Source organism: Labrus bergylta, chromosome 4, assembly GCF_963930695.1.
Source record: "Labrus bergylta chromosome 4, fLabBer1.1, whole genome shotgun sequence".
NCBI lineage: Eukaryota > Metazoa > Chordata > Actinopteri > Labriformes > Labridae > Labrus > Labrus bergylta.
In genome coordinates, this window is record NC_089198.1 from 14,165,239 (window position 1) to 14,192,595 (window position 27,357).

The following is a 27,357-nucleotide window of genomic DNA, read 5'->3' on the forward strand; positions in this document are numbered from 1 at the left end:
CATATCCCGATTTTGAGCAGCCCAATGTTTCTACCTAAATAGAACGGCATACAATCTGTGCCACCTGACCCCGGTATGTGACAGCTTCCGACTACCTGCGCAGGCGCGGACTCAGCCAAGTCGTGACGTATCTGCAAAACAAACATGATGGCGGCAACGGGAGCGTCTTACTTCTGGAGCGACGAAGAAACTGAGTTGTGTCTTTCGTTAATAAACGCATTAAATATAATTGGAAGTTTAGATGGAAGAAAGCATCGAAATGCTGACGTGTTGAAGTCTGTGGTGGCTACAGGACGCCGGTTTCCCAACTCGTACGATGGAGCAAGTCAGGTTCCGTTACACAAAAACGAAGAAGCATTATTACGATACCAGTCACGACTGCGTATCTTCACCCTTTGCGACCTACGCGGTGAAAGGCTGACACAAGTCAGAGGTGAGGACATGTGTAATAATTGCTGTCGCTTTCTTCTCCCGGTGCTGGAAATGAGCTGGATGCACCATATCTGCAACGCGATGCTGGCATTTAATAATGCTCAGGGGTGTACATGAGGGGGGGGGGGGGGGGGGGGTACACCGGGAGGTAACAGCGATTTAAAATACATCTAGTTCATGTTTGTGTATCAGGGAATTCGCATGAAGCTGTGTAGGCCGGTGCATTAGCGTCTTCTTTTAAACGAACATATTGTAATGTGCTTGAACGCACCACAAAACAAAGTGACAACCTTTACAGCCAATAGGAGCGCGTCCACGGTGCTGTTTTCATCTCGCGATTTCAGGTAGGCTGTACTGAGAGGGCTCATTGACATCAGTGGCTGTGCGACGTTTTTATGATCTAAATACTCTGCGCGATCCTTCCACACTTCTTTCGCGGGACCCGCTGGTTCAGAGGCTGGGCTGCTGTGAGTGTTTGTTACTGAGTGGAGGACACAGGCTGCTGTGAGGGGGAAACAAAAAGTTGGCTGACTCGTCATCACGCCCCCCTCTGGTTCCGCCAGCATCAGCGGAGTCAGATGTGTGCACACACAAGTCAAGTAAGTCATGTTTTTATTTGACCAGATTATGATTCAGAGATGTATAGAATAGTGAAACTTGTTTGACATTGTAGATCTGTTGTTTGTTGCATAAGGACATCTGCATCCTCTCTGTAATAACACTGAGTTTTCTATGTCAGACCATTAAAGACCATTATAGAGTGGTAAAAGTAAATCACTAAGATGTAAAATAAACCGACTGTGACTGGTGTCTAGTTTATGCTTGAGGTCAATAGGATGTGAAATAAGTCAACTACTACTGTCAAGTGATTTATAGATTTAAATCCCTCTTTTGTGTCAGAGTGAGAGGTGTTTTAAAGGGAGGGGGGTTCGGCCTCAGGAGGTGTGTCTGTGTGTTTTTAACAAAAACATGTGTTTTAGAAAGGGTGGCCAGCCCACATGATCTCACAAAACACTGAAAAACATAACAAACAAGAGCAGTGAAGAAAAGAAGATACACTGTACATGTCAAACACAGACGGACCAAATCTTAACATGAATCACTTTCAACACAATCGAACATAAAGTGTAACTCCTGCGACATTCGAAGGCATTAACTACAAATTAAGGGATCGGAAACTACTTATGTGTGAACAAGTACTTCAGTCTGTCTTCACCTGACATAGATAACTGAGGACTGTCTTCAGACATTTAACAGAAAAGCTGACACCTCAGATAATGATAGAATGGACAGTAGAACAAAACCTCATCGTTGTCTATCTCACCCAGATCTCACAGTGAAAACTTTCTATCCTCCTCTAGAATGAAATGAAAGCAACCTGTTTCCACTGCCAAAGGAAGGGTCCCACACCTCAGCTGAGCAGAGACAGACCTCTGAGATCTGGTGAGTCTAAGGTCACATAGGCCTCTGGGTTATATGTTGTTTTGATCAGATTATGGGTTTCTTATTTTGGTTTAGACAAACATCTTCAGACCATTTGTGTTGACAACTTTCAAATAGCACTGTTTGAATTTGACTGACTTTACATATGAATTTATTTCTAAGTTAACGTGTAACGTCAAATTAGTAATTACACTTCACAAATTAAAAAAGGTGTATTTTTTATTTTACTGTGCTAGTGTGGATGCTGATGAGGTGGGCCTCCAACAGAGGGAGAGGAGGATGAGCTCCTTCTGACCAGCCACAAATGTCCGATCCTCCACAGACTTCAGGATCTCCATCACAGCTCTCTACAGCCAGATTGATCAAAAGAGAAAAGGAGGAGAGGACCCTCTCTCCCCTCTGTGCCCAGAAAGATTCAACCTACAACATCCCAGCAGAGACAGAGGAGTGGAGGGCTCTCTGATCTTCCAGAAACAACAAAAGAACTCTCTCAGGCTCACCATATAGTCCAACTCACAGCCTAATATATGTCGGACTTTTCATTGTAACTACCATCATGTATAGGTGTTCATCAACAAAACAACAATTGCTGTAAATCAATTGAGGTACAACCAAAGTAACGTATGTAAGCCTGTTTTATGATGTGTTATCGTACTGTTTTAAATAAATTAAGCAACGATTCGAGTTCTTATTCCTCAAAAATGTGTTTCCACGGCCCCCATTCTCGCAAACCAACCCGGGGACGGTTCCCCGAGTGAAATGTGTCCATTTCCACCACTAAGCCCACAATAAGACACAGTGGTCTCATTGTTCTCAGATTTCTTAATTGCCACCGTTTTTGTTGTAAAGAATAAACATCATAGGCGCTTGCTCAAATAAGATGCAGTAATCAGACTAGTGTTTATCATGTACACAGGGATATGAATGACCGGGTTTCTCTGTGTTCATGTAAACACCATATCCTGGATATGATCATAACGGTGATGAGGCTCATAACCAAGTCCATGTAGACACTCTGATTAGTCAGTCCAGAGAATCAATCTGCGGACTTGATGTAACAAATTGATTCGTCAGGGAGTAAAGCAGACATTCTCTGGTTTAAACATTTCTACTGTGAGGATTTGCTGCTTTTATCAAACTGTTAAGACTACATTTTTCTGAATTTTAACAAACAAACTATCCTGCTTGGTATGTTAACCCTATAGCAACTTTACAATCGCGAGCTGGCCAAACCCTGAAGCTTTATTTACTCTGTGATCATAATTACAAAGTGTGTCACTACTGAAAAATACTTAAAACTAGATATGAGACCGTCAACGTGTTGGGAAAATGTTTACTGAAGTAAAAAAAAAAGACAACTGAGAAATCACCAGTTTTTTCTTCTGGTTCATTCATAGACTGTATTCAATGTGGACGTCGTCTCATTGTCATCACCCATTCTTAAAGAGCTTTTCTGAAGCCAAGTGATGGCGCTCGCCATGTTGGAAATACTATCTCCACCAGCTCATTTTCAATCAGTCTAGAAACAGACCTGGAGCTGAGGCCAGCCTTAATCCTCCTGTCAATCAAATCAACCACACCCCTAATTGTGTATAACTCTTATACTTAATTTAAGACAAATGGATGTGTTGTGAAAATATTCCCCCCTTACGCTGTGAGCCAATAAAGAAGTGTGCTATAGAGCACACTTTCAGGCTCTGAATAAGTGTTTATTTTTCTGTAAATATTTACATTTTAATATGGGACTGAATGAGGATTCTTTGGCTTTTGAAGCCAGTCTCTAGTGGACACTCTGGGAACTGCAGTTTTTTTTTTCGCACTTCAAAATTAGCTTCCTTTTTTTATTGACAGAGGCTAATGCTTGGGTTCGATGCAATTTTTGCAACAAATAACGCCTCCTTCATCTGGTTATAAGTAAAATGCAGGTTTAAGGCTCCAGCACTGTATTATATACAGTATATGCTTCAAATAGGTTGGTCACTATTGATCTTTCTACATTATTATGAAATGGATAAATCTGAGAGTAATACAATTCAAGGTTTTAAATCCAGGAAGAATTGGTGTGGGCTGTTGAAAAGATTTGTCTTGATGAGGATGGACCTTTTGTGCCAAAAAATATGCATGTTGTTTGTCCTGTGATAATATACCCACTGTATTGTCACCTTCAAGGTTACACTAAAACACACATCTTATCCATCCCTTAGAAAAGCCATCAGCTGTCATATTTTGAGTTATTATCACACGGCAGAGCTCATCTTTATGTGTCGTATCTACGCATGACTTGCTAGAAGAGAAACTCTAAGCTCCATTTGATAAAAGCGGTATAATTTGCAGTGACTGAATGAACATAATGGCTGCTCGCTGCTCGTTCAGTGGACCAGGACACAGACACAGACAGGAGGAAGACGGAGAGGACACAAAGTCAACGCCCGCCAGGCTGGACTCACTCTGATGTCCTAGTGTTATTGTCCATGTCAAGGTTATAAAAAGGGTGCACCTGGGGAAGGTGAATTTAACAGTCTGTACCTGCATGGATGAATGGGTTATTTCTATTGTGTTGAAAGAAAAGTCATGAAAAATGTCATGAAAGCATCTTCAGCCACAGGTTTAACTTCAGAATACATCTGTTACTGAAGCTAATTAAACCAGCTGATTTTCTTCCCAAGGTCAACTTCTATGTTACCAAATCAGAACACATTTCACATTCAAGTCTCCATCCTCCATCCTGTGACACCCACACACACCTGGAGAGACACACACACACACACAGCAGGGTGGGTGTACGTCACTGGTGTTTTTCCTTCTTACGATTTAGGCTTCTTGAGGCTGTCAGGAAAGCTTCATTAGTCGTCACAGGGAGGCAAGGCTGTGACTCATGCCTGCGTGCACAGAGACCAATGGGCAGCGCGAGCCTCACGTATAAATAACGAATAAAAAATATTCTTCAGGGAGAAGAAAGGGTCACTCGCGCGCGGTTGGATGGGATTTTATTAGCGCGCTCTGTTGGTATTCCTCCTCTGTCTCTTCCTCTGGACTAATTGTGCTGCTTGTCGCGCCTTTGGGGGCCAACTGGAACATCAGTTATAGTTTGGACTCGACAACCTGTGAGCCGGTAAGATGCCTCCTCTGCCTTCCTAAATTATAGGCTTGAGATTCTCCAGAAATAGACAGCCCATTGTTGTACGCGCGTCCTAATTATAGAGCCTCACCTTGGATTTATTTTGGATAAAAGTGTATCATAACAATTAGAAGAAGAAATCTGTTAAGAATCTTGGAGAAAAAGCAGCCCCACAATGAGTGACAGAAGGAATCCATTAGTTGTTCAGTCTGTCTCTCATATCAGGATGACATTGACTGATGATGAGGAGGATATTCTCGTTCAAAGAGCAACTTAATTGAAATGTCGATTGCTGAGTCAATAGATGAATGGCGAATGTGGACATTAGAGTTGCAGTTTGGCCAAAAATGTCTAAAGAGATCACATTTGTTAAAAATCTGCTGTGATTTAAAAAAAACAACCTTTCAGTCGTCTACTTAATTTCCTTAACATTTAAACAGGTGAATTGATTTTTCTTACTCTCCCATATCTAAAGCCTCAGAAATGTAATCAAAAATGTTTTTTACCGTCTGAGTTACTGATATTTAACCGTCTCACCCAAACGTGCTATCATCTATTTTCTGTAAGTCTGTGCTACTGATAAAACAAAATCCCCTCACATTAATGTCACAATATTTTATTGCAAACCGACTCAAAGTAATAACAAAGGTTATCTCTAAAATGAATGGACCCACAGAGGCATTACGTTATCACCAAACCTATTCATCCTCGTGTGCGTAATGCTGGTGCGTCGTGCGCAATTCTCTCCAAATTGCGCGTCTTGTTTCATCGTGCACCCAGCTTTCCTCCTCCGGGGATACATCTCTGCTGGTGGCGCATGGTGGAGGTGATATCCTTTTCTGCTTAAATCCTGGCTCACGTTTGAGCTGACTGCAGTTATTGAGATATGCATATTGGCTGTCGCTGTGGATTTGATTGTCTGACCTGGTCTCTTCTAACTGTGCACCGTTTTGTTTGCAGTTGAATTATTTCCCAGCTGGAGATCAGACACCAGGAGAGGAGTGATGGCCACGTCTGAACCGAGAGCCAGCGGCGGGGACCAGGACCCCAACTCTGCTAATTTAAGACCTCCGACCACAAGTATGTCCTCACACTCCTCCTCCTCCTCTCCCTGTTAATACCCCCGTGCTCCAGTATCGAGCCCCCCCCCTGAGGGCAGATTCTCCGGAGCGCGCAGGCTGTGACATTGAATCGGTGCCTTGCTCAGAGACACTCATGCAGCTCGATCTGTCGTCAAAGCCAGGGATAAAACCTTTTTCCCCCCCTCTCACACCTCTCTGTCTGCCTCTGTCTGCCCCCTCTGCCTCTCTCTCCCTCCTTCTCCGTCTGATAAAAGCTGGTCTCGCCCGGGCCATTTGCTGTGTGGGCTTCGTCGTTAATCATTCCGGTTAAAAACAGAGCCATCACAGCTGCCTGTCGCTGCCTGCGAGTCAGCGGAGCGCGCCGAGCAGCCGACCTGGCCCAGATATATAATGTGCAATTAAAGCATCTTATTAAGTATTGTTATTTAATAAATTATGGAATGGCTTTTAGTATATTGTGATAATAAATACGCATTTTTAAAAACGAATCCCTGATTTTTTCTTCTTCTTATAACTCTTCAGGGTTTGGGTTGAACCGTTACTTTTTTTGAGTGATTTCGTCCCAAATAAATGCTCGAAAAAACTGAGCATTAAAATGAATGATCCTCCCCCCCCCCCCCCCCATCATAATTAATCTTATCTCTTTCCCCAGCACGCGTTTAGGCCCTCGATGCTGTAGTGTCTTTAGATCAGCTGATGTTATAAAAATATTTGCTGCCATTTTTTCTTCTTCAAAGAGTCCAAATGTATTTAAACTAACCTGTGGGTTAATTAATCATCTCGAGCCTTTGTCACATTCACAAAATGGAGCCCATTCTTGCGCACTTGAGCAGCCATCTGCAGCGCAACACGGGAAATAATTAAGGGTTTTCATTTCAGCCATTGTCAAAGGCAATATAGTTCCCGAGGAGGGATGTACAATTCATTTTTCTAATACATTTTCATATATTGAATATTTTTTTGAGACTTTGATTTGTGGCCCTTGGGTATCGATCGAAAAAAAAAAACTGTACAGAAACCTGAATTATTTCAGCTGTGACTTTGTACCGGGAGCAGCCCATTAAAAAGAAGTTGTTGTTGTGTCTGACTTGCTGGTATACTGCTACTGGATGTTGCCATTATCTCTTCGCCACGCTCCATCTCACGCCTCGCGGCTTGTGTACTGTGTGTGTGTGTGTGTGCGTGCGCGCGCCTGTCTCCGTGTGTTTGCCTTGGCCTCAGTCCCTCGAGCTCTTTTTCTCGCAGTGAAATTGCTTCAGCAAATTTAAATACTTGTTTCTGATTTGAAAGTTCTCCATCAGGTGTAAAGCTACACTCGCCTTGACTCTGCTCCATCTGTGTGTGTGTGTGTGTGTGTGTGTGTGTGTGTGTGTGTGTGTGTGTGTGTGTGTGTGTGTGTGTGTGTGTGTGTGCGTGCGTGCGCGTGCATGTTATGAGACGCCCTGTTCTATAAGTTTCTGCATCTAGACTTCCAGACATTAGCAGCTCGCTGCAGTCACATACTGTGTTTCACTCAATTAATTCCTGCCCTCCTCCGTGAGCTCATTTCACGGGCGTTAACTCCACTCCGCCCCTTGGCTGGGTGTGTGCCGTGCGGCCCTCTGTCAGCGCCTATTGATTGAACTTAAATCGGAAATGTTATCAGACTCATCCCCTCATGATCAGTGGGTACTGTGGTAAATAAAAAATGTGGATGACATGCCGACAGAAAAAGAAAAAGCCTATAATGAAAAACAGATTGTGAATAGAAATATCCCAAAAGACAACCTGAGGGGTTCACACACCTGGCCAAGAGCCGCCCGTCTCTCGCATCCTCTGTGCTCTCTGTGCTCCACCATGCAGCTTTTTCTCCATCACCGTCCATCCTCGTTGCTCCGCGGCCTGCACACACACAAACTCAAAACGTTCATTCTGTTTTAGCAAACGATTACGCGTGGATGCACGGATGCACACGGAAACTGGGGATGAAGATCTGTGGTAAGTTTTCGGTGCACATAAAACGTTCATATTGTTTAAACATGCAATATATGTATCCACAAAGACAAAACATTTAGGGAAGCATATGTCAATGTATGGTATACATGTCCCCATAATATTCAATTTTTATTTAAATTTGTGCCTCAATTCCTTTGGCATTTTGTCATTTAAAATAAAAAAAGCCACTGTGGAGGCCTGGAATGGCCCACAATGAAGGCTGCTAGAGCAGGACAAACACACAGACTGTCACTGTGTGTTTCCATCTTCTAAAGGTCAGTGGACATTAGCCTGTAGGTCTGATGATGAGAGCCCCGTCTCACCGCCCCCGACCGCCCCTCAGCCTCCCCTGTCTCCTCCATTTCAGCACGACAAGAGAAAAAGTCCTGCAGACAGGCCTAGAAATATAGGCTAGGTTAAGAGGCACATAGTGTGCCTTTAAATATCCGGTAAATAAAGTGTTTTTTTCACAATTCATTAATAATAATATAACCTATTTTTTTTTAATTCAAGGGCTTATTTTTTATTTGTATGACAGTAGGCCTGTGTGTTTCACTGAAGAAAAAAATCGGATATGATGTTGAAGGGAAGTTGTGTTTATAATTTTGTGGAATGAGTTTCTTTATTGCCTCAAAAACAACAACAAGAAAAAAAACATGGGGTAGCATAATATGTGTTTCTTGCAGCTTTGCAAAGATGGGCGACTCAAAAAGGCCTGTTTGTTGAGGCAGAAATCAATTCAGATCCGAAGATCGAACACGTTTGCAATTTTCATTTCTGAAAATGAGGAATTGACTGATAGATTTGATTGGTCTTGATGACATTTTAATGGACTGGAATGGAAGGTGGATGGAAATATTCCTACACAGAGGCCGTGGCAGTTATAGGGTCTCGCAGAGCCTATTGATTTTAAATGTGTAATTCAGGATTTAATGATCAGAGAATTGAGAGATTTTTCACTGAAAAATAATGAGGGTTAATGTTTAATGGGCTTGCAGATAACAATGATGTGTGACTTCCACGTGTTTCGCGCACAATTAGAGCCGAACATTAGCCCATCACACAGACACATTATCGTCCAGAAATAGAGGTCTAAAACACTCGGGCCCTGCGGGCTCAGACTGCTGTGGGGTCTCTCTGCTTCCTTCATTAACCCCTCTTTACACGGTGTGGATTTATCGGCTGTGGAAGGGTCACCACCGCGGGGTTTCCTGCCCACCGACACGGCCAGTCTGTGAAGTTCATGGGTGCTTCCTGACTGGGGTGTGGTCGCGACGTCACAGTGCGGGGCGTGCCCCTTATTTCTCTCTGTGCTCACATAAAAAGTCCTTCTAGGTTTGGCCTCCAACATAAAAGCATTACTGATGACAGAATCCAGGCCATTAAGAGCAGACATCACAGATATTTTTTGAGGAGCTGCCTCTTATTTTTTATTTTTTTTTACATTCTTTATTTCCTCTTATTTTTTTTTTTTCAGTTTTTAAATAAATTTTGGTTTCACAAGTGCGTCCTTCTTCGTGTTTGTGATGGAGGTGTTTGGTGATAACTCGTGCTCCTCACCGTGTAACACCCTAGGGTTCCTGCAGAAGAACAACAGCCTGGATGAGAAGGGGAGGCTCGCGGGGCAGAAGAACCTGCTCTCGTGCGACAACAGTGACAGAGACGCGCGCTTCCGCCTCACCGAGACCGACTTCTCCAACCTGTTCGCTAGAGGTGAGAGCTTCAAACAAGCTCATGTTCATTTACGTTCTCTGCTGCATAGACATGTTGTTCATGAGCCTATTTCAATTTAAAATGACATCACCTGTTTGAGGCCTCCTCCTTTATCCAGAAAACATATCTGTTACCTTAGTTATCATTTCACTCGATGATGAATGCTTTATTATTGTTTGTCTTCTGAAACACAATTTCAACTCTTGAAAGGACCAGCACTTAATGATGAAGACTGTGGCCTAGTGGTAGTTTGGTCAATTCAGTGGCTTTGAATTAGTTTTGAGCCGTAACATTGAAAAACACGTTATCTAAGTTCTCGCACTACAGTAAGTGTTTGGCTACTTGGAATCTTCTTTACAGTTGTGATAGAGTTTCTTTGCTTTAGCTCTGTTGATATCCTTAATTAAATACTTTTGCGTAAAGCAAGTTCAAGGGGAAAACTTGTAATATCTTTATTGTTCACTTCGAACATAATAAAACTGAAAAAAATTCCTTAACTGTAAATAATATCACTCCTGAAAGCTGAACCTTCAGTAACCAGAGATCCCCATACTATTTAATAACCTTGTCTTTATTTATCAACTGGAAATATAAAAGTTTTAACCATTATCAAATGATTAGAATTTGCACACAAACATTTTTTTGTCTGCAAACTATATTTTTACAAAAATATGTTATTTGAGGTACTTGCCTTTCTTCTGATAAAACGCCGTAAAATGAAAGGTTTAGATTAATAAAACACATTGAGTAATAATCAGTTAGGCTACTAGATATCACATAGGTCACTGGCTAAATATAGAAAATTACATTTGTTATAAGAAAATAATAAGAGAGGCCATTGTTCACAAATTTCTGAAGTCCAGTCGGTCTACTGCTTGTGATTAAAATGCTCTGGTAGATAGGCAGAGGCCTCAAATCCAGGCTTTATATTCAGGCTATGTTTCCGGTCACCTTACCCCTTAGACCTGCTGCCAGCCAAAAATGGAGAGGAGCCCACCATACAATTTCTGCTGGAGATTGTTGAAATCCTCACCAACTATGTGAAGAAGACCTTTGACCGCTCCACTAAGGTGCTGGACTTCCACCATCCCCACCAGCTTCTGGAGGGTATGGAGGGCTTCAACCTGGAGCTGTCCGACCAGCCAGAGTCCCTGGAGCAAATCCTGGTAGACTGTAGGGACACGCTCAAGTACGGGGTACGGACAGGTAGGTACCTTCAAGGCAAAGCTGAGGGAATTTGATTAGAAAAGCTAGGGCCTTTTGAATTATTCATATTGTGGGGTGTTATTTTTAAATATAATGGTTTACAGGATAGTTAACCTTAAAGTCTTTGAGTTCAAAACATGCTTTTTAAATCTGCAAACCGACATATAATCATAAACATTATTATACAAAGACGTACATTCACCTTGAGCATGAAAATGACTTAACACTCATTCTATGATATTTCAATCTCCCAAGGTGTCAAACAAAGATTCCTATGAACATGTCTCATTTGATCACAATCATGCAAGTCATGCACATTGTAATCCAGAGACAATCTTGTTTATTTTACTAGAAAATCATTACCCTAGATCTACTTTATTTACATCTCCAAAGGTTATTCCAATAATATATTTTTAATACAGATGTAACACTGTTATGTAGATTTATACTAATAGGAGGGGAATTCAGCACAAACCAATGAAGAAGAAGCTGTTTCCAGTTAGTGTACAGCCCATTACAATGACTGCTTTATTTATTGTCCCCTTGGTAATTCTCTTGACATCCCCCCTTTTTCTCTCCCCATCCACTTATTAAAGCAAGTGTAGCCTGAGGAGATCCTAACACGGCTGTTTCAAGCTGTTAAAAACGACAGTGCTCAAACTGCCCCTTGGGTTTTATAAATCACAGAGGGTCCGCTGTGTCTACAACTCAACTCCACTTTTTCTCCCGAGATGTTAGAATAGTTTTTTTTCTTGTGCTTCTTAAAAACATTTCCGTGCCTGAATGTCGTGGAGTTGAACTGAAGGAGCTGTCCTTGGTGCTGAAACCTTTCTTTCCTATTCTTTTCCTTTAATATTCACAAAACATTTAGTGTATATTTTTTTATTTGAAGATTTTTATTAGAAATGACCTGTAATAGCTTCTATATGGTTTTGTGTTTCAGACATTTATAATGGGAGCTGTACATCACCACTACCACACCGTGCTTATACCCATGACTGCATTTAGGCTCGGGGCGTGTTGACGGTGCTGGTGTGTGCAGGCACCTTAGAGTCTAACTGGCTGTCATAGAGCCTTGTTACCAGTGTAATTATGGTACACTCTGCAATGTCAGATCCCCCAGGTTTCATGGCTGACCAGGGGAATACATACGTGAAATATGGACAATTTACTGTTATTTAACAACTGCTTCTTTATGTTCATTTTATTTTTCTCATTACTATGTAGATGGTCAACTTTAGCCTGCAAGACATTTAAGTCCTTATATACCTTAATTCATGTTCCTATGGACTCTTTACAAGGCAGACTTGTTTTATTGTTATTAAATGTTTTTAATGTGAGCATGTAAACCCACATCCGCCTTTAAAGCCTGCAATGTTGATCCTATAGAGTAGACAGCCCTTTAAAACAAACAAATACATCAGAGGCTTCAGAAAAGAACTCTTTCGTAACATGGATAGAAAAAACAACAACAAGACACAAGCTCGAGGACAATAAATCACAGTACAACTGAAAGCTCAAAATCAGACATGATGACTTAGCCCTCCTCAAAACTGTTTCCGTTTAAAATCAGCACATCAAGATTTACTGTAGTGCTGCATGTAAAGTGTTCCTCATACTGATCCAATGAACAGAAACAACTTTTTTTTAAGTAGGGGTTTTCAAAAGCTTATCAGCGGCTGCCTTTCTTGTGTCTTCTCTATAAAAAACATGATGCCCTCACTCTCTGGTAATAGGTAGGACATTAAGATATTTCCTGTTTATATTTTCGTGCTCAGGTCACCCACGTTTCTTCAACCAGCTGTCTACTGGTCTGGACATCATTGGACTCGCCGGAGAGTGGCTCACCTCCACTGCTAACACCAACATGTAAGTCATAAGATAAAAACCAGTACATGCCCCTTATTTGTGCTCATGTACAATATGTCTGATAACTATTATGTATACCAGGGAAACACTTCTACATGTCATGACAGGCCAGCTGAGATTTCCTATTTGTAGGCCACTGGAAATATCCTCCAGTCATTTTCATATGAACTCACAGGGGTCTCTCTATCGGTATATAAAGTGTTTATTTTGTCCTGTAGAGACGCTGTATTGACTGACGGCAGGCTGCCACTGTACCGTGCTCTATATGGAAGCAGCCCAGCCTCGGGGGTGGTTAGATTGCATATTGATCTCGGGTCACAGTTACATGGTGGCCCCGTCTGATAGAGGGCATGAACACACACACACACACACACACACATACACACAAAGTCTCACACACACGTCCTGTAAATAAAGCTGTAACTCTGTGTTATGATTACTGGGAGAACGTGAGACAATATCAGAATACACACACACACACACACTTAAACACACAAAGCTGAGGGTAAACCAGTTAACCATTCACTCACAGTGGAGGGACAGATAAATAACTCATTTTCAAGTTCAAGTTGACTTTCCTCATTTGAGTTAACAAGAAAAGGTCAAAATAATAAAATGTTATGTGCAGATTTAGAGCAATCTCAAAAGTATAAAAAAGGTTTTTAAGAGTTAATCAGGGGAGGAAATGTTCAGCACTGTAAAGCTCTGATCATTTTTCCATTATTGAATTATTAAAATATTGAAACCTGCTCATGAAACTTTCCCTAAATGTCTTTAAATGTCTTCTTTTTATCTCTTCTAAAAATGTGAAGACTCGATGTGAGATTACACGTCGCTTATCTGAAGGGCTGGAACCAATGATTACTGTCCGTCTCATTTGATCAGCGGATTACTCTCTCATTGAATTGATGAATCATTTGGTCTTTAACACTTAAAAATTGTTAGATATGCTCACCAAGCTTTCCTCAGAGGAAAGGAGGCATCTCTTAATGTCTTATTTTGCGTGTCCAAAAATGAACAATCCTTAGGATCCTTATAGCGGCTAACCAGTGAAAAATGTCGAGCAGTCTTGTGTCGGGTTTCCTTTATCGTATGAAGGGATCCCTTTTTTCCCAAAGTGTTTCCAACAAGGGAAACTGCTCATCACCCTTTCCAAAAATCATATGAGACATCTTCAAATGCGTATTTTTCTATCAAGAAAGACTCTTAAAATACTCAATTAGTAAAGAAAAGCAAAAATTCTTCACAATCAAGAAGCTTGGAATAGAGGATGTTTCATATTTCTGCTTGAAAAAACAACAATAACTCAACCCTGACTGAACTGTTTGTAACAGTTTGGCTTTTGTGCATAAAAAAAGAAATTAAATGACAACAGGAAACGTAAACTGTGGGGAGCACCGGTAGCCCTACGTTTATGTCACGTGCTGCATGTACAGAGGCTATAGTCCTCGTCAGACCGGCCCTGGGTTTCGTATCTGACCTTGATCCTTTGCTGCATGTCATCCCCTACTATCACCTACCATCACATCCTGTTCCTCTTCAGCTGTCCTATCTAATAAAGGTAAAAAGGCCCAAAAAATAACTTAAAAAAAAAAGAAAGGATACCCAGGATGTGACAATTATTAAGCTACAGACTGAAGGCGAGATAACAGAATCTGATCAATCAGAATCAGAGGCTTAAACGTAGGGATACAACAAATGGGCTAGAGTTTGCTTTGCAAAGACAGTAAGACCGGTTTACCTCAAGAGGAACAAACACGATTAAGTACTGTGGAAAGGGCAAATGCACTTTCCTCCTATACGCAAATAAAGCATTCAGTATTCTCTAACTATTCTTTCTTAGAGTCCTACCGCAAAAAAAAAGATCAATGCCAGGATAATAAACCAAGAGCTGAAGAAAAATCGAGACACTTAATATATCCCATTTCTCAAAACATTAGCTGTGCAAACCACCCCCTCCTCTTTGGAAAAACTTTCCCATCTCATCTCCTGGTTGGCAGAATGCCCGAAGAGACAGGGCCATTGAATTCACACACTTTCATAATGACACGCGCTCTCACACACACACACACACACACACACACACACACACACACACACACACACACACACACACACACACACACACACACCAGCTCTGGCTGTCCCAGATACAGCAGCCAGTGTTTCCAGTCCATTGACTGCTGGCTCATTGTGAGCTGGTCTTAGCAGATAGGCCAGCTGGGCCCCACACTGACACACAATGTCCCCCGGCTGCACAGAAAACACTGTCACAGAGAGGAAACTGGCTCTGCAGCTCCCTGCGGAGTCTCGTTCTGGCTCCATTGTCCCCGTGGACCCAGACTGACTCAGTGCTCCTTTGAGAGGCTGAGAGGAGAGTGTGTTCAGGGGTCAGAGGCTTAATCTCAAACAGACACACACACACACATGCACACACACACACAATCAAATGCAGAATCACACACATCGAGTGCCCTTGATGATGATAATAAGGGCATTTAGGGGCCGTCCCTAGAGACGGGCAGGTGACTGAGGGGTAATTTTCACCCTGAAAAGACCAATGATTGGCTCTGATTGTGATAATGATCACCATTATTGTCATTACAGCGTGAAATGACTCACAGGATGAAGGAGAATTTTAAAAAGGCACATTGGTTTCGTCCCTTTTCTGATGTGACCGACAAGTCATTGAAGATGAAATGGAAGGGAAACATCCAGGATATTTGTTTCCTTCCTTTGAGCCTCATTTTAATAAATCACAGAACAAAATATGTCTAAATGTAAGCCAGGGAGATGTTTCAAAATGAGACATTTAGTCTTCTTTGTGGCTTTACCCTGGGATGAACATAGTCGAAGCCCAGCGGTCACAATCTGATCGGCTGTGCTGATGAGAAGCTAATGTTGCGTTCAAATCCATCCTGTGGCTGAGCTCCCACCATGAACAATTACACAAGAAAAATGTCCTTTTCTTCCCTATCTCTTCATCCGTCCGCTTTAGGTCAATGTCTTTCTATTCTTCACTGGAGAAAATGCACGAAGCAAGTTGTTAATATGGGATATGATGGTACTTTTGTAATTGTTAAATATATGGACAATATCTGCAATATGATTCTCTGAGGGAATCTATAATGAAATATCTCTATACTGTATATGGACCACATTAGACCTTAACCAGATCCCTAATCAGGACACCAAACAGTAAGTCTGCGATATAATAGCCTTTAAATTAACCCACTAAAGGCCTTGTATTGTCCTTGTGCTTTTATATATATATATATAAAGTGTGTCTGTGGGGAATTGTTGGGAAAGGATTACATCTAGAATAACCAGTATTATCCTGCTCCTAACCTGGCATTTCTGCAGTTGCAAAACATTATGGTGTGAGCCCAATAAGCTTTGTCTGCATATCTGATAAATCAGTTAACATGCTTTCTCTGTGCATACACATCTCTATCTTACCCTGGATCTATTCAGATAAGGAGCTGCTGAAACTCAGATTGTGTACAGTTGTTTGTTTCAGATTAAGAGAAAGCAATACTATCAATATGTATTTGTTTACCCTTCTTAACACCATTCCTGCCATACATCACAGTTGCTCTAAATTCTTGAAATGTCAATTTTGCAAGATTTGTGTTTTTTTTTAAATAGATGAATCTTTCACTCTTTTTAAGAATATGTGACGGGTGGAACCTCCAGGTGTCGTCCTTTTGCCTCTGTGAAAGATGCATAAACTTGTTAACTTCTTGTCTTTTCCTTTTAGTCCAGTGCTTTACCTCGGCTTTCAATCTCGTTTTTAATCCTATTCTCTGCAGCCTCTTTTTTTGCCTTGCTGTCTGGTTTGATTTTCTCTATAGCTTTCTTGCTTTGCTTTTACATCGCCCCCTCCTCTTCCTTTGTTGTCCTCTGTCATTGTTATCTTCAGTGCTTTGTTTTCTCTACAGCCCCCCACTCCGCATCTCTAGCCGAACTACTAGTCCTTCGATCCTCTTCGGACCCAAAGAGGAATCAAAAAAAGAGAGGAGATACTGTTAATGTTGTTTCAGATGGTACTGGTGTTGGTGCTGCTGGTGGGAGTGGAGGAGCGTTGTGTAACTGGCCTCATTATGAGCGGGACAAACGGGGATCAGTCCTGAGGGTGTGAGTGGGAGGCCTCGATGGAAGAGTTGAGCTTTCTGCGACACATTTGATAACTTTAGCTTAGGAGTCCAGTTTGTATTTTTATACCATTGATGAACTCGTTTTTTTTATTGTTTAAAACACGAGAGGAGAAATAATTAGGTCTGTCATTGATTCTAAATATTTGACTTAGAAGATTAATCAATTTTGAAAAAAACAACAAAGCCAGTATAGTTGGCTAAGAAAACAAGCTATTAATTCCATCAACTTGATCCCAGTTCTCATTGGAGCAGAACCGAGTACACCATCGGCTGTAGACTTACTGTTCTTTTTCTGTTCTAGATATTCTCTTTTAACCTCTTGTTTGCTGTCAGCAAGCTTCTTAGGAGGCAGGTGTCACTTTTAATAAGACCACAGGGATATGTGGAAGATGGATTCTATCTTTTTCTAAGTTGCAAATGGCATGTTTCTCCTGCTTCTCATGTCTTTCACAAATAATATTTTTTTCCTTATAATCTCATCACGTTTCTTCCTTTTTATGATGTAAATTAAATTAACAATTGTAGTGTTTTCCTCAATTTCCGATTTTTTTTTTAGGTCAACAGAAGCCGTTATCTCTTTAAAACACACTATCTCTCTCTCTCTCTCTCTCTCTCGCTCTCTCTCTCTCTCTCACACACACACACACAAACTCTGTCTCTCTCTCTCTCTTTCTCACACACACACACACACGCACGCACACACACACACACACACACACACACACACACACACGTATATCCTCTCAGCCTTCAAATCAGTCCCATTCAGGCCTGCTGCAGAGATTGGCAGGATTGACAGATAGCTATCAGAGCTTTGTGCGCTTTAATTAAACTTCTGAGTGATTTTTAGGAAGCATTTGAATATGAATGTTTGCTGCCTATCAGACACTTTTTAATTAGCTCAGTCAGCACAAGCTGCAGTTTGTGCTCTGTGGATGGAATTATAGAACAGCTAATGAAAAAACCAATGAGTGTGTATGTGTGCTGTGCTGCTTTCTAATCTGCATTTATGTGTGATGCATAAAAATATTCTTTCATTCTTCTTTCTAATGGCTCTGCCGTCACAGTAATTTTGATGGACAAGCTTTATTGATGAATGTTGTGATGTGATTGACAGGTTCACCTACGAGATCGCTCCAGTGTTTGTGTTGATGGAGCAGCTGACTCTGAGGAAAATGAGAGAGATGATTGGCTGGCCCGACGGAGAGGGAGACGGTATCTTTTCACCAGGTTAGCCCACCAATGACAAAAGCCATTAACAAATGAAGGGTGGGAATCACCAGAGGCCTAATGACCCCATCATGAAACTATTAACCTACTGTCGGCTGCACTGCCCTGCTTGTGACCCAGAATCATTTTGAGGAGAAGCATCCAATAGAGATTTCACAAAGGGGACAATACATTCATACTGTTATCATATTTTATTATGTCGTATCGTATCGCATAATATTTTAATGTAGTGAATCAAATTGCATTGAAGTCTATCGTCTCACATTGTGTTGTATTATATTATACCATTGAAGTGTATGACACTGCATTGTGGTGTGTCATATGGTATTGAATAGTAGCTTATCATACTTTGAAAAATATATTAGGATTCTATCTTGTGTTCTTTTTATTATTTTTTTCCAACGCTAAGACATATTGAAGTAGTTATTTCATGTTGGTCAAAATGTTGCTTTTCCAGTTAACATTTAATGGGAATTATCACCACATGTAAGGTTTCGGGCTGTGGTCCTTTGTCAGACATGAATCATGTCTGGTGATAATTCCCATTCAGTGTTAATTGGAGCAGCTTTTGCTGTGTGGACTCCTCTGAGCACTCAGTACTCAACTATTCGGATGTGCCTGCTGTTTGATATTTCTGTCAAAATGTTGCTTTTCTTTTGTAGACATCAGTCTGGGTGTTATAGCTGCTGTCCATGGTGCTGATGTTTGTGTCTCTGCTCAACAGGGGGTGCTATCTCTAACATGTACAGTGTGATGATTGCACGCTACAAGTACTTCCCTGAGGTCAAGACCAAGGGCATGTCTGCTGCTCCTCGCCTTGTCCTCTTTACATCTGAACATGTACGTAAACACACACACACACAATGAACACACACACATACAGACACAGAACAGTCTAGTGTTCTAAAAATGCAGGCAACACACCTTACTGGATGTAGATTGAGGTCATTGAATAGGAACAATAATAATTCAGCGAATGATTCTTTTAGTTTTTAACATATCTGCTATTGTCCATAAAGAATTGCAATTTAGAAAATTATCCCAAGATTTGTTTCCTTTGTTTCAATCTGAGATTAATCATATTCCTGATTTTGTCCCTACAGAGCCACTACTCCATAAAGAAGGCTGGAGCTGCGCTGGGCTTTGGCTCAGAGAATGTGATCCTCCTGAGCACAGATGAGAGGTAGAAAACTAAACATTGAAATTCAAAGCTACATCTGAAAGCAAACAAGCCAGCTTTCACAACTTTCAGACACAAGATATAAACTGCTTTACAAAAGCCATATAAGAGATCAGTAAGATAAAATATAGTGAGAATAAAGTCTGGGAAAATATGTGCAAAGGAAACAGACTTTGGACTGACAAGTTAAAATCAAAAAAATTAAATAATACACTTTAAAAAACAACACATGCTGCTTGAATTCTTGCAAACAGATGGGCTTTAGCTCTTTTTAAAATAATTAAAAAAATGAATTACCTCAGGTTAATTCAGAGATTTTCCGAAGCTTAGGGGCTACCGACTGGAGAGCAAGAACTCCTCAAGTTTTAAGAGTTGACTCAGGTGCACTGCGAAAACCCTGAAATCCTGGATTTAAGCCAGTTTAGGGAGACTAAAATAGGTGTTATATGTGAGTATTTGTGCAACTGTGAGGAGCCTAACAGCAGCTTTTTAGACTAATGACTTCATCAGACAGGAAAGAAGAAAATTAAGGTAGTAAAAAAGCAATAAGGTATACAGTTAATGAGCTAAATTTTGTGTGTTAACTATGTCTTGAAAATCAGGAGACTAATTCATCTTGTCTGATAGTATGATTGTTTATGTTCTTATAGAGGGAGAGTCATTCCTGCAGATCTGGAGGCCAAGATCATTGATGCCAAACAGAAGGTGAGTGTCATTTTTCTTTTGTCCTTATTGTCTTTGTTTCTGTATTTACTTTCACTATTTAATCCTCATGTGTTTCCCTCTGATTGTGATGTGTATTTGTTTTTCTTCAGGGTTACGTTCCACTGTTTGTGAACGCCACAGCTGGTTCTACAGTGTATGGTGCGTTTGACCCCATCAATGAGATCGCTGACATCTGTGAGAAATACAACCTGTGGCTCCATGTTGATGTGAGTACCTGACATAGGATCAGTTGTTGAAGTGGTATTTTAATAGTGGGATCGTAGCTTTAATACTGTGTCAATGTCTCCTCAGGGAGCGTGGGGTGGTGGACTGCTGATGTCCAGGAAGCATCGCCACAAGCTCAATGGAGTGGAGAGGTGAGTGAATGGGAACAGAAAGGTTGTTTCTGATAGTTTGTGAAGAACGTCTCAAGTGAAACTACTTCAGTGAAATAAGACAGTTTTAAAAGCTTTTCATACCATAACAAAAAAACGTTTTCCACCAAGTACAGCATTACACAGATACCAACTATGAGACAGGGTCACCTCACCTAAAAATAATTTATTGCAGTAAAAGGAATTAGCCTTTCTTTGCATAGTCTTGTAATTCTAGCCAAAATAAGCTGTGTTGTCAGGGACAGTGTTGTCAGTAGTTTTCAGGTTTTCTTATTCCATTCATTCTGCTTTCATCAGCAACCAAAATATCAGAAACCATCAGTGTCATGTCAGGACTGTAGTTCATGCTGTGCTCGACTTCACGTTATGTCCACCACATTGCAAAGTACAGTTAGTATGACATTAAAAATGATTAACAACTTTTTTTTTTACATCATTGCAATGTGATAATAATAATATTGTGTTACAAATATGTTATCAAGTGAAAGTCAGTGATTTGGAAATCCTTAAATTAACACACATTTTACATTTCTGCAGGGCGAACTCTGTTACGTGGAACCCTCACAAGATGATGGGCGTCCCACTTCAGTGCTCTGCCATCCTGGTCAGAGAGAAGGTACAGGAAACACACTACACACACACACACACACACACACACACACACACACACACACACACACACACACACACACACACACACACACACACACACACACAGCCTTTGCAGATAAGATTGCCTTTAATTCTCTACTGTCTGAATCGTTATGATAATAGGACCGTCTCTTTTGATGAGACAGGTTTGCATGCAGTATGTGTCCATATTAATGTTGCTTTTCATAGCACTAGTAATATGTGAAAGCTGTACATAGTGCTTGCACACCATGGGGCAGAAGAAGGGGTTCGAAGGTTAACACTGTGTGTCCTTTGTTTCGGTAGGGAATCCTGGCAGGCTGTAACTCCATGTGTGCAGGTTACCTCTTCCAACCAGACAAACAGTACGATGTCACATACGACACAGGGGACAAAGCGATCCAATGTGGCAGACACGTCGACATCTTTAAGTTCTGGCTCATGTGGAAGGCTAAGGTGAGATGGCCTGGTGGTTGTGATGACTTTAACTAACATACAAAAATGTCTTTAAACCAATTAGATATATCATAATGTTTAAATAGCAGACACTGTAGCATCAGTGTCATGTTTTTATTTTCTAACTGTTGCTGACTAAGAAATGTTCCTCTCAGGGCACCATCGGGTTTGAACAGCACATTGACAAGTGTTTGGACCTGTCCCAGTACCTCTACAACAAGATCAAGAACAGGGAGGGATATCAGATGGTGTTCGATGGAGTGGTGAGCTTCTCTAGACTATCAATGTTATTTTCAGTCACTCAAGAAAATGTTATATACTTGAAGTTCTATAATGACACAACCCGATTTGGCAAGGATAATCCCCAAAAAAATCTTTGTCAATTTTGCAAATTGCAATTATCCATATATGACCTATGGTTTATTGTGGGTTTTTGTCTGTCTGCAGCCTCAGCACACCAATGTTTGTTTCTGGTATATCCCGCCCGGCCTGAGAGGAATGCCTGAGGGTGATGAACGGCGAGAAAAACTCCACAGGGTAAGAAACCTGTCAATGTCTTTCCAATACTTGTGACAGATACAGATACAGGAGGTTAATAAGAATAACTCATTTATAAAGCACATTTCAAAATGAACATTTCTAGAGACCTACGCTTGAATCAAAGAGAGCAAAGCAATGGAAACATCTAAAAAAAATAATTAGATTTGTAATTATTGGGGGGGGGCATTTTCTAATGTGAAGAGATGTGGAATGGATAAGTCAAGATAATTTGATAATACGCAAATGTGTTAACAACCTACCAAGGATCACTCCAAGAGGCATTCCCTATTTCCTAAAATACAGGATTGGAATCCTAAAGGAGATCAGCAACAAGCAAAAATTAGGGCAATCAATGTTTTTGGTGCGAGCAGTCCTTGCTGGGACTTGGGCTGCACACAAATATCCATTCCAGTCTTTGCATTTCTGGAACAGCCCTAAGATGTTTTTCTTCATAAAATATCAATATCAATTCTCCCCTCACACTTTGGCGTACCTCAAGGTTCAAGTCTTGGCCCACTTCTGTTCTCTCTATATATGCTGCCATTGGATCCCTCTTTTTAGTTTATTTTATTCTAAATTGGATGATGATTTCCAAAATAAACATAATTCACTGTTAAATGAGCATTAAGACCATATACTTAAAGGGAACATGCATACTAAAATCAACAAAGAATCAAAGTAATTTTTGCACCTGTTTTCATACAAGACGACTTCTTTTTGCAACCATTGGAGTCTCCCCCTGCTGGCCATTAGAAAGATGCAGGGTTTCAGCATAGGCTTCACTGTTTCATTTTGTGAAATACATGCTAGAGAAAGGGATGTAGAGCCCTAATTAGAAGCTCTTTTCCCCAACAGGTAGCGCCAAAGATCAAGGCCATGATGATGGAGTCCGGGACCACCATGGTGGGCTACCAGCCTCAGGGTACTAAAGTCAACTTCTTCCGTATGGTCATCTCCAACCCTGCTGCCACTCAGTCTGACATCGACTTCCTTATTGATGAGATTGAAAGGCTGGGTCAAGACCTGTAGAGGTCTCCACCAGCGCCACTCTAGTGGCCAGAAGGTGAAACTATGAGCTACATCTGATGTATTTTTAACAAGGTGAAACACTCACAGTGCTGCAGACAGAGTAACGACAGGACGTAGGTTCTTTACATCCCGTCTATCTTTACCTGAAGCATCCTGACTGTTTTTCCAACGGAAGAGAGAGAAACAGAGAGAGAGAGACACTGTGAGTTCAGTACTCGCTCGTCCTGCATAGTTCCTCCTATAGACCAAGTATATATAAAAATAAGTATCTGAATGCTCCAGGTACAACAAACACACTCTGATGTATGTGTGTGTTGTAATGTGTGTGTGATCTAGTTTCTCGTCCAATGTAGTTTGTCTGTTAATGTGTGTGTGTGTGTGTGCCTGAGTGTGTGTGTGTGTGTGTGTGTGTGTGTGTGTGTGTGTGTGTGTGTGTGTGTGTGTGTGTGTGTGTGTGTGTGCTTGTGTGGGTTTTTGAACAAACACTAATAGGGAGAAAAGCACAGATTCATAGTATAAAAAAATCATTATAAAACTATTCTTTGATATACTGGTATGGATTGGATATAACTCCTTAGCTAGCGAAAGAATTGTGTCTGAGGGAGACTGAAATCATTCCTGAGTGAAGACAAAGATTCAAGAATCAGCCTAATACGATACTATTTAAATTGTATCCTTTAAAGAAGAAAATTCTAATATATATATATGATCAGATGTTCATTAACATTCCTAGTTTTAAAAACTACCTGGTGTGAAGATTTTAGGTCCTGTCTCGATGATAGGATGTGGAGAGAGATTTTATTGAGGGGAAAAAAAGAACATGTTCTAACAAACCTGATGAGACCCGCAGTAGGATAATCCATAGTGACCCCAGTTATTGGATGTAAATATGACCCTATGTGCTCATCAATACAGCTGTGGCACTTATGACCATCTTCTGCAGCCATGTCCTAAATTGACAAATTTCTGTCTGTAAATCCGAAGTGAGATCAAGAAAATATTTGGGTTTGATATCCTTCTGGGGCTGGACTTCTGTTGTGACTGTAGCTACAGCTACATTCTTAGAGTTACCTGGTACGCTGCACGCCTCACAGTGTTACAGAAATGGTTCGACAAAGAGCCCTGTGATGTCACAGTGTGATATGAACAACGTATGTCCATCTCGCCATTGCAGAGATTATCACATTGGAGGTTTTTCATGAGGTTCTCATTAGCAATACTCCTGAAAGAAGAATGGTTTAGTGTAACGTGTTTGGGGATATCAAATATAACTGAATAATATATGAAAGATTTTATTTTGCGATATTTGCTAGATGTGATTACTGCTATTGCTAGCTGGTTGTTTTTGTTTGTTTGTTTTCATGTGTTTGGCTCTGTTCCTGTTTGTGGTTTTCAATGTTTCTTGAACTAATTTGTGGGTCCTTGTAACACATTATTATGATTGAAATATACATTTAAAAGATAAAATACAACTATTCTGCTCTATCATATATTTGCTTCACAAAATTGAATGACTGGTGCTTTCAGCTGTATATTATATTTAATCTCAGTGCACATAAGCCGTGTACATGTCCCATAAACTGTGTGTGCGTGTGTGCGCGCGCGTGTGTGTGTGTGTGTGTGTGTGCGCATGTGGCACACTGAGTGTATCTGTTGTGTATTCTAGGCTAACAGTGTGATGAAATAAGCTTATTATGACCTAATGTGCACACCATAGGTAGCAAATGTATCAAGCTGAGAGGTGCAAGATAACCTGTCAGAAAAGTCTGCAATATTTCCTCGTAGAAGATTTAGATTAAGATTAAAAATGTCAGCAGCTTTCCCGAGTCTGTGACGACTTTGAACGTGTAAAACGCTGGCTCGTTGTCTATTTCATGCAATCATGTGATACCCATGTGTGTCTATAAACATTGTTAAGATATTTGATTATATAAGATATTTATTGAATTTCCACTGTTTGCAGATTCAGGTATTTTATTGTAAATGTATCTCTATGTGTATTACACAGTAATACATTTGTAAATTTAATTAAAGGACGTTTATTTATAGTGATTTTGTCAGCCAAAGAAAGAGAACAATCCATCGTCCTTCATATAGAACTTCATATAGATTATAGGTGTTTGTAAAATGTGACCTATTGACCCTCGACTGCAATGCAAATTTCTATCGTGTTTTCTTTCTGTGATTGTGAGTCTTTCTGACTGAATGTTTAGAGACGGCTGACTGACTGGCCTTCTGATGAGATTAAGAATGAAGTCTGTGTAATCCTCTGGCAGCCGTGCCGGTTCCTTTATTTTAAAGAAGAGCACAAGGATGTGAGAATGTACTCTCTTCTCGAGACTGTGAAGAAAGGGTTGTTGTATCTGTTTAAATCCTGATGCATTTACTGTAATATAATATATTAACTGTTCTACATATTACCTGTATTCTCAATGTTATGGGAGCTCGATGGAATATCTTGTATCCAGAGTTCCTGTTTGTGTCTTTGCACAATGTTCACCTTTCTTTCTTCCATTGTAAATGGATGTGTACCATGGCAGTAGAATATAAGACTTATATTAACAAAGTATTTATGGTATCTTGGGACCATATGTGAATGGCACAGTTGTATAAATCATATTTAAGGTAACCTGTGTACTGTACGTGGCCAATGACTCCTGTATGTGAACAATCTCGGTTTTTGATGAAGCCAGCTGTAAGGGAACGATTTTCAGTCGGCACTTTAACAGAATCAACTGGAGAAAAAAAATCTTTAAATAAAGTTTATTAAAGGGAGAAATTGAGTCTGATTTATTGAATTACCATGAAAATCTCCTCCTCTCTCACACACACACACACACACACTGCTGTTTCTCCCTGTGGCTTCACTAAAGATCAGTATTGATATTAAAAGTATAAAATCTGATGCAGCCTAAATAAGTTCTCAACACTGATCAGATACCATCAACTTTTAGCCCTCCAAAGTATTGACACGTTTCTTCTTTCAGTCATGTCTACCACTAGCAGCTACTTTTTAAAGAAGAGTGCACTGCTGGCTTACAGTTTAAGGTTGGTCAAATAGCAAAATTTCAGCCACTATTGTTTTCCCATTATTCATTTATAACAGCTGACATGTTTTTTTAATTTTTTTATTTTGTAGTTAATCTTGTAAAAGCTGGTTAGGCACAACGTAAGTATTTTCATTTTAAACATCAGAATTGTCCTGATTCTCATCATGAGTCAACACATTAAAAGATGCAACTAACATTAGCGTAGCTTATTTCCATTCATCTTGTTTTAAGGATAGGATTCCTTCTGAGGAATGGGCTGGGCTAAACATCATTGTTAACATACTCACTCTGTATGTCACCATATTTGTGTTGTATTTGTAGTTTAGCCAACGGAGCATCATAACAATAGCATGCACATTTTTCAGAGTCTGTAATCAGAAGAATTGGTAGGCCTATTGGAAACTCCATAGGCTCCACAAACGTGTTGTACAAAAATGAAGAAATGTTATTTATGGCTATAATCCCACTCTGCCACAGCATAGTGCCTCTATCAGTACACACACACACACACACACACACACACACACACACACACACACAGAGGGATATACATTATTGCCTCTCTGCCTAATCATCCCTGAGAAGGCTTTGTTTGGCCTCCAGCTGTGTGTTGGATTGGCTGTTCTCCAGAGTAAACCTCTCCATTCTGCCCTTAAATCTCTCCTCTCCCTTCTTATCTCGTCTTCTCTTCCCTCCTCACCCCCTCTTGTTCACTTCTTTATTTTGTTTTCTTCATATTTTTCATTATTTGACCCGTCTCTGAATCCTCCCCCAAGTCTCCTGTCTTTTTGCTTTTACTCACCCTGGGGTATGATATCTGGTTCAGCCACCATTTCATTGAAAAACTAATACATCAGTTACAGTGTTTCATAACCTTTACACGGAGGCCATAACAAATATCAAAGAGAAGGGTGGTTAGAGGAGTGAAGCTTCACCTCTACAGAAAACTCATCTATGAGGATGTGATGTGCTTCGTACGCCCCCTGGTGGTTAATGTCCGTCCGAAAGTATATATCCTGTGAAAACTATGGATATGTTTTAAGTGCTAAATAAAGTTTTATAAATTTACACACACAAACATCATACTAATATTCATGATAACAAATACTAAACGAAAACCTGATGTATGATAGGTCTAAATGGGCGGC

At 40.5% G+C, this 27,357-nt stretch overlaps 1 protein-coding gene and 1 long non-coding RNA gene across 5 annotated transcripts; both read left to right on the plus strand.

The window, feature by feature from the left end:
* Positions 1–132: 132 nt before the first annotated feature.
* Positions 133–25,938, plus strand: LOC109995580 (glutamate decarboxylase 1). 4 transcript variants are annotated; one of them, XM_020649353.3, is made up of 17 exons: positions 133–433; positions 5,954–6,073; positions 7,996–8,052; positions 9,625–9,762; positions 10,726–10,968; positions 12,747–12,837; positions 18,112–18,224; positions 18,949–19,064; positions 19,328–19,407; positions 20,055–20,109; positions 20,220–20,336; positions 20,422–20,486; positions 21,042–21,120; positions 21,441–21,590; positions 21,746–21,853; positions 22,038–22,127; positions 22,986–25,938. In XM_020649353.3, exons 1-17 carry the CDS (start codon positions 145–147, stop codon positions 23,157–23,159), a joined length of 2,085 nt encoding a protein of 694 aa, XP_020505009.1. In that variant the 5' UTR covers positions 133–144; the 3' UTR covers positions 23,160–25,938. The 4 variants fall into 4 exon arrangements, with proteins under 4 accessions (XP_020505009.1, XP_020505017.1, XP_020505033.1 ...); XM_020649370.2 differs by lacking the exon at positions 133–433 and adding an exon at positions 4,716–4,987; XM_020649361.3 differs by lacking the exon at positions 7,996–8,052.
* On the plus strand, positions 559–2,559 carry LOC136179051 (uncharacterized). The gene is made up of 3 exons (XR_010666323.1): positions 559–1,031; positions 1,794–1,875; positions 2,112–2,559. It is a non-coding gene; the product is annotated as an uncharacterized lncRNA (long non-coding RNA).
* Positions 25,939–27,357: the final 1,419 nt, after the last annotated feature.

What these genes read in the sequence shown, in the direction of transcription:
- LOC109995580 (XM_020649353.3), top strand. Translation starts at nt 145, where the DNA reads ATGATGGCGGCAACGGGAGCGTCTTACTTCTGGAGCGACGAAGAAACT. An exon ending in CTCCAACCTGTTCGCTAGAG is followed by an intron (nt 9,763 to 10,725) that starts GTGAGAGCTTCA and finishes CTTACCCCTTAG; the next exon opens with ACCTGCTGCCAGCCAAAAAT. An exon ending in TCCTCTTTACATCTGAACAT is followed by an intron (nt 19,065 to 19,327) that starts GTACGTAAACAC and finishes TTGTCCCTACAG; the next exon opens with AGCCACTACTCCATAAAGAA.